Source organism: Anoplophora glabripennis, unplaced genomic scaffold, assembly GCF_000390285.2.
Source record: "Anoplophora glabripennis isolate ALB-LARVAE unplaced genomic scaffold, Agla_2.0 scaffold1066, whole genome shotgun sequence".
Classification (NCBI taxonomy): Eukaryota; Metazoa; Arthropoda; class Insecta; order Coleoptera; family Cerambycidae; genus Anoplophora; species Anoplophora glabripennis.
Genome location: NW_019417150.1, coordinates 81,373 through 92,470, shown reverse-complemented (window position 1 = coordinate 92,470; position 11,098 = coordinate 81,373). Strand labels below are relative to the sequence as shown.

Below are 11,098 nucleotides of genomic sequence, written 5' to 3'. Positions count from 1 at the left end.
AAATCCACAACATTTTCATAATAGTCCCACGACATATTAGTTAAGAAATAATCGACTTTAGTTTTAGTCGTTCTCATGTTTTTATCAGTAAAAATGCGCGTAGGTGCCAGACTTAGTAAAGAAAGGTTAAAACTCTCTATTAAATCAATCAGAACTTCTTTATCATGGGACATACCAAGAAAATCAATATTAAAATCACTACATATCATGGTGACATCATAGTTTTTTGCACAGAAATTGAGGGCTGCAAAGAGCCGATCGATGAAAATCTCAATACTGACAGATGGGGACCTGTATAAATTCATAAGACAAACAGTTTTATCTTCGACCCGAAAAGACAAGTTACAAATTTTGCAATGCGTTTCAATAGATAAATTACTTAAAAATTCAGAAATTTTATACTGCATATGACTTTTTATAAGTATTAAAACTCCACCGTGCAGTTTAACACTACGATTGAAATAGAAAGCTACTTTATAGTTATTAAATCTAACTAAGTCTATATTAAAATCATAGCACCAGGTTTCAGATAAACAGAAAACATCAGGTTTGTCACATTTCAAAATTACCTCAATTCTATTAGATTTGTTACATAGTGATTGACAATTTACATTCATGACGCGAAAATATTTATCACAATTTGACAAATCACATCCACACCTACACACACTACCTTTATCTACCTCACTCTGTTCTACCCTTGAGGTAGTTTCTTGGGATGTAGTTGAAAAAATCTTTGTACATGGGCTCCATGTGGCCATATCTCAGGCTTCATAGCATTTTCGAAGTTATAATTGTATATACTTACTTTAAAAGAGCTGTAGAGGTCAGGATATTTTGAAATTAAAGCGCTCACAACCGCTTCAGGAAAACGTGGTTTAATTATTTCGCAGAGTTCATCCATAGTCATAGTAGGATCCACTCTGTATATATGAAGATCTGCAAATTTAGGAACACCTCTGACATCTTTTCCATTTACCTTAATTTTGTTATTACTTCCTATAATTAATGGTTTTCTCATTTTCCTGTTTCTAACCTCATTCCATGCCTTTTTATTCTCTTGTATTTTATTTTCATTTTCCAGATTTATAATTTCGTTACATTTTTGTTTAGTATTTACTTGCATTAATGCAGCTGAAACATCCTTTCCGGTAATTATATTATTTTGGGTGGAACTGGCAAGTGGTCTGAATATGAGGTGCTGCTATCGCTGTATCAATCCTATCACTGCGTACATTTTTTGTTATGGTTTTTAGCTGTTCTTTTTTAGGAAAGTATGCATTACTTCCTTTTAATAGCATAATCTGTTCATTCATTAAATCAATTTTGCTATGCAATTCCTTAATTATGTCATCCTTTTGCTTTAAAATATACTTAAATATATTTATGTCAATCAACCAGGCTGAGATTTTCCATAGCATCATAAAATAATTGATCAGTGGATGGTTCCGGTTCACAACACTTAATTAAGTCATCATTGATGAACTTTACAAAATTACAGTTTTTAGCACAACTTACATGAAAATAACTCTCACAGTTTTTACATTTAAGACCATTTATAAGGTTCTTTTTACACCGTTTACAGCTCCTACTACTCAGAGCACATTCAGGTGAACCTACACCGGACGCCATACTTGTGATATTGATTATAAATACATTTATCCGATTCAGCTTGTTTAAAACCAAAATCACTCAGGAACATATGAAATTTATTATTCCAACATCTAGGTGATTGTTTCAATCCGTATAGTGATTTCTTTAACTTACAAACATAGTTTTGGGTATCAATGTTTATACCTTATGGTATTTTCATATAAATGTTTTCATGCAACTCACCATACAGGAAGGCTGTTTTGATGTCAAATTGCATTATGTTCATATTATTCTTCACAGCAATTGCCAATGGCACTCGAATTGAATCATACCTTGTTGTAGGTGAATAAATTTCTTGGTAATCTGTCTTTTCTTTGGTTAAATCCTCTAGCACACAAACGTGCCTTGTAACGTGTAGTAGAACCTTCTTTATTCCTTTTTACTCTAAATACCCACTTGGAATCAATTATCTTTTCTTGAGGAGGTAAGGGTATTATTTCCCAGGTATCATTTTCTTTTAAAGCTGTGAGTTCTTCAATAGCTTTCTCCTACTGTTTTGCATCTTTTCCATGAATGGCTTCCTCGTATGTGTTTGGAACATCAGTTTCCACAAAATTTAAATCAAATTCTTTATATCTTGATGGTAATTTGATATTTCTCTGTGGTCTTAATTCTGGAACTTGTATTTCTGGCACATTTCTCTCCACTTCTCCTGTATTCTCATCTTCATCTAGATTCTGTTCCATAATACCTTCATTCCTTTCTTCTCCGGGAAACTCTGTGACAACATCACTTTCTATTGTAACTGGAATTTTTATTGTTTTGTCAACAACACCTCTAACATTTTCGTTAAACAAAACATTTCTTGACACTACAATTTTTCTTGTTTCTATGTCATACAATCTGTAATTTGTTGAATTTTTATCATAACCAACGAACATAAGCCTTTTGCTTTTTGATTCTAGTTTAGCTCTCTTTTCATCAGGCACATGCATGAAAGCTTGACATCCAAAAACCTTAACATGTTGAAGAAAAGGTTTTTGTCCACACCACAGTTCGTAAGGAGTAGAATTCGGAGCCTGACTTGTAGGAGTACGATTTAATAAATAAATAGCAGTATTTACAGCTTCTGCCCATAGATGGCGTGACACATTCGCATTATACAGCATGGATCGGGCACTTTCTACAATAGTGCGATTGTCACGTTCCGCTCTGCCATTTTGCTGCGGAGTGTATGGTGCAGTACTTTTAAACTCGATGCCTTCTTCTTCCAAATATCTTTTAAAATCACTGTTAAATACTCCGTACCATTATCTGCATGAAGAATCTTGATTGCTTGATTAAATTTATTCTTGATTTTAGCATTATATACTTTGAAACAGTCTAGCACATCTGATTTATGCTTGATAAAATACGCCACACGATAACCAGTGTTTTCATCTTTAAAAGTCACAAAGTATTTTGCACCTTGTACTGAAGGTATAGCCATAGGTCCACAAACATCACTAAAAATTCGTTCACCAGGTTTCATCTTGGAGTGACCTTTTTCTTGAAATGGTATTTTCTGTTGCTTACCATAACAGCATGCTTCGCAGAAGAAATTTTCCTTCTCATTTAGGTTAACTCCTTTTACTAGTCCTTTCGAAACCATTTTACACAGCGAACTAATGTTTATGTGTCCAAGTCTGTTGTGTCAGAGTTTTAAGCTTCCAGGTGCCGTAATATTGGCATGACACAATACTGTACGAAACAACATTTGATACAGATTGTTTGCACCTTGTATGCCTATTGCACATAGCTGGTCATTACAGTATATTCTGACATATTCTTTTTCTTTCACAATTTTCATACCTTTCTTTGCTAGTACACCTTCGGAAAATAAATTTCTTTTTAACTTGGGTATGTACAATACATTATTAATGGTTGAATCTATCCACTTTCCATTTAATAACTTCTGTATTTTTATTGTACCTTTTCCTTTGACGGGTAAGGATTCATTGTTTCCTAGCACCACTGATGACTCACAATCTTCATCAAGTGTTGAAAAGAAATCGCGACGATAACACATGTGAGCAGATGCACCACTGTCCATTGTCCAAGTTTCAGTATCATACTCTAAATTTGCTTGGTCACTGACATTAAAAGCTGTTTCATTATTTGATGTACTGAGAGCACTGTCACGTAGATTTGTCTTGATGTTACCTTCGTTTTTGTTTGTCTTCTCATCCTCTCTTTTTGCCAAGTTCTTGAAACAATTTTTCGCAATATGACCTCTTTTTCTGCAACTGTAACATATTACGCTAGATACTTTTGATCCTTTAGAACTTGTACTATCACTTCTCGGTTTCTTGTTCGATTTGAAACTTACTGATTTCAGTTTCTTCAACAGCTGTCAAACTTGCTTCTTCATCTATCAGACGAGCTGTGAGATTGGCAATATTCTGCTTACTTTCATCAAGTGACAACCATGCTTGACGTATGTTTCTGAATTTCTGAGGAAGAGTATTCAGTATTTTGGTCATTATCATCGCATCACTTATCGTTTCACCTGCCTCACGAATTTGTTTGGCCAAATTTTCCTCCTTGGCAACATGTTGCGCGACACTTTCTTTTGGGTCCATTTTATACAGCGTAAAACGTTCATGTACTAACATTTTATTTGTTTCTGTTTTCTGCTGATAAATAGAGTCCAACTTTGCAATAATTTCTTGAGATGACTCACAATTCTCGATCAGTGTAATCTGGTTCAAATCCATAGCAGCAGTTATGACAAACATAGCCTGTGCGTCATTTTTTGTCCATGTATTTAATTCTTGACCACTATCTGGTTTTAGATAACTACCATCAACTACATTGTAGATACCTTTTGCTTTCAATGCACATTTTATTTGAAACTTCCACTGAGGATAGTTTGTACCGTTAAACTTGTTGATTATTCCAATATCAATTTTCTCGGCCATTTTGTAACTTCTCACGAACAAGTGACGAACAACGAGTTTTCTACTTTCTGTTTATGCCTGGAGTAAGACACACTGATTCCAGCATACAAAACGACTAACGTTTACTTTTTCACTTTCTGGGGCTTCTGGGGCCCATAACCTGTTGCATTAAAACTTGTGGAGTATACAAAATGACTTTATTTTTTTATAAAACTTTGAACAACAACTTTACTTTGATACGAAACTGTTTGCTGTCATATTTTTAGATGACTGAACACGACCATACAAAATAACCATTGATTATCCAAAAACAGAACTAACAGAAAATCTTATAATATTATAGTGGCTGCAACGCCATCTAGTAGTATTGTTAAAACTATAAAACAAACTACTTAACAAACAAAAACTAGACAATGAAACCGCCACAGTCTATGAATTATCTTTAAGTAATAGTGAAGTTCTTACTTATGAATCTTTTAAATTTGTAGAGCATCATTGTCAAGCAATGGAAAATAGTGGATGAGAGATATCGTTTTGTTAAAAACTGCTTAAACTTGTTGCACACAATTATCTTTTTGTAAATCAAGATCATCATGTAAAATTCATAACAAATGTCATCATTCCTTATTGCATTTTAAAAATAGAAATTCAACTAATAGAATGATTCTATACAGTGTGGGGCTCTGAATAATATTTACAGGCAGGATAATACTAAACAAAGTGCTTCTGTAAAGGATGATACGCACGAGTAGTCATTTATCAGACACCCATATACAGGGTGATATATACATACAAGGTGAACCTTTCACATCTAGTGGCACAACTCCCATACGTATACAGCCTTCAGCAGCTGCACAATAATTTTCTTGAAATACCGGAGTCTACGGTAATTGCTGATAAATGGGGAAACTTTCATATATGTAGAGCTTTGCTTGATTCCGGATCTCAGACCACCTTTATGTCTCAAAAATGTTACAATAAATTAAACTTAACTAACACAAAATTATTTATATCAGTTTGAGGTTTAGGATCTATGCAAACCATGGAGCCATTAGTGTGACTTGTCGGCCAGTATGAAAGTCCATACCCTTGTTGGATATACAGGGTATCCGCAAATTTCACCGACAAGGTTTAACTGCATATTCGCGACGATAAATAAATACGATCTACGAAAAAAAGTTCAAAAAATTGTTGGTTTTTGAGTTACAGGCCTTCAAAGTTGTCAAAAATAAAATTAATTTAATTACTAACTTCATAACCTTTTACCAATCGCGTTAAAATCTGGCACATTTATTTGGACTATTATGGCATATTATTTCTTAAAGCCTTAGTCAAATCGATATACTGGGAGGTAGTTTTCTCCAACATTAAGAATTTCTTCTTCTACTTCAGGTGGCAACTGATGAGAACGACTGGCCTTTACAGCAGCAAGAATCATAGTCTCGTAATCTTCTGTTAATCGAAGCGAACGTATGATCAATGATTGGGGAATCTTTCACTGTACAAGAGCGTAGCAGCTCGACAGTTTATTCTACACCCTCCTAATATTAAATGCATGTGGACAAGCTCATTGAATGAATATTATGTGTTTAATAAAAAACTTCCTCCTAAATAAACTAATGGAAAAAATTAAAAAATCTAGAAAAATCAATTAATATTAAAATAAATAACAAAACGCTGTCACTTAGAGTAAATGACAATAATGACATTACCTGATAGCCATAGCAATTAACATTTTGTTTTCATCGCCTACTGAACTCAAAGTTTTAAATCTGTGACACTGCTAAGCAAACCAAAACATGCAGACCTACAAATAATGCCATTTTTCTCAAGAATAGTTTTCTGTAGGAGATTTTCTCAAGAGACAATTTTTATTTTCATTAAAATGAATTTTCCAATGTTGCTGCCCGTTTAAAAAAAATATGACCACTGTAAAAGTTTTAACTGCTAAAAAAGAGAGGTAACCGGAGAAATCTACCACCCAGTACATTGATTTGACTAAAGCTTTAAGAAATAATGACATAATAGTCCAAATAAATGTCCAAATTTTAAATTAGTTTTATTTGTGACAACTTTTGAAGGCCTGTAACTCAAAAACCAACAATTTTTTATTTAACTTTTTTTGTAGAATATATATAAATAAACTGTTGATTAATTTCAACTATATTTAGCAATTTTTCCATTACAGATTACCCCGTATGTAATAGAACCTCTTTTGAGATCTGTTAATGAACAAGCATCTCGCTTACCTGCCTTGGATATGTCAATATATATGTTAAATTGTATATATGATATTCAGATATGTTTATCTTTGTTTGAGTACATGGATGATTTTTTTGAGCGACTTCAAGCACAAGCAGATGCTCAAATCGATAATCTAACATCAGAACAAGCTAGTTCTTTAGTTGCTCATTTAAATATTGGTCCAATATATACCATTCTGCAAGATTTGCGAAAAGAACCTCTATCAGCTATCCCTGGAATGGAACCTAAGACTCTCCAACAATTTTTTGTAAGTTTATCTTAATTTTTGTTAAATAAAAAATTAATAATTTTTCTATTATTGCTTATGATAGATCATTGTATTTATATAAAGATAAAAATACTACTTGTGCATGTTTTACTTAATTTATATGCACATAATTTAATGTTTTGCGTGGATAACTTTGGACTATAACAGTTATTTATGTCCATTGTATTTTAATGGCAACGTTCGTTATTGATAATGTCATTTAATATAGGGCTGTCAGGTTTCCAACACTAAAAAGCGGGACATTTGAGTCAGCACGAAGGGAAGTTAAATTAAAGGCTTAATGTACAAAGTATATTGCTTTATTGTTTAATATTGTACACAGGGCCGTTCCTGGGCAGTGTGCTGGTGGTGCCCCGGCACCAGGGCGGCCGAGCTACAAGGGCGGCCAAAATTCAACTTTTCTGTCCTGGTCTTCCCCGGATTCCTAATTAAAAATATTTAAACAATAGCAGCAAAGACTGCAAAAGATAAAATGTATATTAATTTTCGTCTTATAAAAAATGTAGTATTAAATATACTGTTTTTACATAAATTAATGCAAAAAATTAAAGGGTCAAAAGAATTTCCTAAATTTTTCCGTGATTTTTGACAGACTGTATTTAGGTGAAAAATGGTCGTATCGGGAATTAAAAAAAGGCATTTTGTAGCTTTAAGATTCTAGTTTTTGAGATATTTCGGTTGAAATTTTTTAGAAGCTACGGTTATCATGCAATTCTCAGAAATAGCGTGATAAAAAAATTTTGCAAATTTTCTTTTTTTTCATCAATTTAAACGTTATTTGCGGTAAATGTGAAAAAACCTCAAAAAAACTTTTCCCATTTTAATCATATTATAAAGTGTTTAAGCTCAAAAAACGTGACAATTTAATTTTTTTAAGTTTAAGTTTGACTATTTAAAACAAACAAACGGGTCGCTAAATTGAGATGAAACTTCACAGGGTTCTTCTGGTTATATCGAACTGTAAAAGTCATGTTTAATTCTAATTTAGCCGTCAATTTTCTAAAAAAACCATAAATTACCCTTTTTTTCTGTTTTTTAAAATTCGTGTAAAAGATAAAAAATGTTTTTTCCTAATGTTTATATAGGAAATTTATTCCAGTTTTCGAAACTGCCCTTCAATTCTCTGTACGAGCATTTGTCGCCGAGATATCGATGATTGAAAACAAAATTATCCTTTTCCATTAAAAGTCCGATATTTCGATGAAAAATGGTCGTATCGAAATTTAAAAAAAAAAAGGAAATTGAAGCTGAATAAACTAGCTATCTGGTCCATACAATGGCTAAGCTGAAAAAAAATTTCCAAGTCCGTGGACTGGAAAAAAAAAGATAATTTGCAAAATTTTTTTGTCGCGAATGACAACCGTAGCACCTAAAAAATTTCGACCGAAAGATTTAAAAACTAGAATCTTGGAGCATCAAAATGCAATTTTTTGATTCCTGATACGACTATTTTTTACCTAATACAGTCTGTCAAAAATCACGGAAAAATTTCGAAAATTCTTTTGACCCTTTAATTTTTTGCATTAGTTTTTAAAAAATGTAAAATCACGGATGTTTTAAAAATGTCTTTCTTAAACGTTTACGAACAAATGAACGCCTAATTACTAAACACGTCAGATTTACGACGTTTAGACAGCTCAAAATTTTTATATTCTATATTTTGTGAATACCTCTCATACTAGTCGTAATACGAAGTTCCTGTTTTCCAATGAGTTACCATATTAGTTTTAGAACTTTTGATTATTATTTTTGTTATGACTTTTTAGATTATATTTTACAGTAGAATATTAAAGTTTGTTAGTACAAAAATAAATCGATCTGTATTTCTAATAACACACCTACATCATAGTCATCTCTAATCCCTGATATTAATAATGTCATAATGATATGATAGATACATACCTACTACGGGGTAGGGGCGGCCAATTTTTCTATGCACCAGGGAGGAAAGTACCCCAGGAACGGCCCTGATTGTACATACATACTTAACAGATTATTGCAAATATTTTTCATTAGATTTCGCCAGTTGCAAATTTTTTTTCTGTCTCGGTTTTCAGATAATTGAAAAATTCATTGCATCATTTTAAAATTAAACTTAACCATTAGTTCGGGTTCTATGGTTTTCATTAACAGGGACTTTCTCTCCTTTCTCCACACTTTATTCATAAAGCTAAATACGCGTTCTGAAGACGCGTTAAAATGAGGCAAGGAGACAAGGATTTGTAAAGAAACTAGCAACCCGCCCCGGCTTCGCACGGGCAAATATAAAATAGCCTGTGTTACTCCGAGGAGATGTAGCTTTCGGTAAAATTGGTTGAGTAGTTTTTGAGTTAAATCGTAACAAACAAAAAATCAATAATCTTTCATCTAATGCGACCCAAATATTAATTTTAAAATAATTCACGATAGGGTGTCCGGTAACTATACGGGGAAAAAATAAAGGGTTATATAGAGCAGGTCAAAATAGTGCTAGTACTTCATATAAACTTTTTACCTAGGTGCCATTGTTGAGGAGTTATTGTCACTCAAAGTAAGAAGTTGAAAAATGAATATTGCCCATAATTTCTAAAGGGTTACTTTGATTAACTTGAAATTTGGGGGATCAAAGCAACTCATCCAAATGCATCTTTGTACATTTAAAATTGAATAAAATATTTTTTATTATACAAGGACGGTCGAAATTATGTTCTAAAATTTACGCAACTTTGACAGAGCTGTCAAATTTAACATTTAGCCCTCGCAGGCTGATAGCCTTGTTACTTTTCTATAAAAAAGGTATACTTCATGACTTATGAAAAAATGAACGGCTGTCAAGATAATGAAATTTTTGTATTTTGTTATAGCCACAAACGGGGACACAACGCAACAGAAAAAAGTTAAGAATGAAACATATGGATTAAAAAATGTTACTTCAGTAAATGTTCAATATGTTCTCCATCTAGTTCAATGCACTTCCTTATTCTTTTAAGATTATTTTGTTGCACTATAAATAGCATTTGTGGATTCTGTTTAATTTCGTTACAATGATGTTCTATTCTTGCCATCAAATCTTCTCTTGTATAAACCGGAATTGAATACACCAATTATTTTAGGTAATCCCACAGGAAGAAGTCAAGGGGGTTAAGATCTGGTGACCTAGGTGCCCATAAGTGTGATCCGCCTCATCCAATCCACCTATCACCAAATGTTGCGTAGAGGTAATTTCTAAATTCACGACTGAAGTGGGGCGGTGCCTCATCATGCATGAAATACATCTCCTGTCTTGTTTGCAATGGCACATTTTCTAGAAGTAGATTTAGATCGTGTTGTAAAAAATTCAAATATCGAGGTTTAATCTATCCGGTAAGAAAAAGGGGCCTATTAATTGGTTACCAATTATTCCTGCCCATACATTAACTATGAATCTTTGCTGGTGTTTGCCTTGAATGACTAAATGAGGATTTTCATGCAACAAAATAATCTTAAAAGAATAAGGAAGTGTATTGAACTAGATGGAGGACTTATCGAGCATTTACTGAAGTAACATCTTTTAATCCATATGTTTCATTCTTAACTTTTTTCTGTTGCGTTGTGTCCCCAGTTGTGGGTATACACAAAATACAAAAATTTCATTATCTTGACAACTGTTCATTTTTTAAGTCATGAAGTATACCTTTTTTATAGAAAAGTAACAGGGCTATCAGCCTGCGAGGGCGAAATGTCAAATTTGACAGCTCTGTCAAATATAGATAAATTTTAATAAATCTTAGAACATAATTTCGACCGTCCTTGTATAATAAAAAATATTTGATTCAATTTTAAATGTACAAAGATACATTTGAATGAGTTGCTTTGATCCCCCAAATTTCAATTTAATCAAAGTAACCCTTTAGAAATTATGGGCAATATTCATTTTTCAACTTCTTACTTTGAGTGACAATAACTCCTCAACAATGGCACCTAGGTAAAAAGTTTATATGAAGTACTAGCACTCGTTTGACCTGCTCTATATAACCCTTTATTTTTTCCCCGTAGTTACCGGACACCCTGTATT

The 11,098-nt window shown here is 32.9% G+C and overlaps 1 protein-coding gene across 1 annotated transcript in view; it reads left to right on the top strand.

Moving 5' to 3' along the window:
- The window catches only part of LOC108913508 (conserved oligomeric Golgi complex subunit 6), a 52,843-nt gene that overhangs the window by 34,783 nt on the left and 6,962 nt on the right, over positions 1–11,098 (top strand). Inside the window, exon 8 of the mRNA XM_018719062.1 lies at positions 6,721–7,044. Coding sequence (XP_018574578.1) covers positions 6,721–7,044 — 324 coding nt within the window. The remainder of the gene's footprint in view (positions 1–6,720; positions 7,045–11,098) is intronic.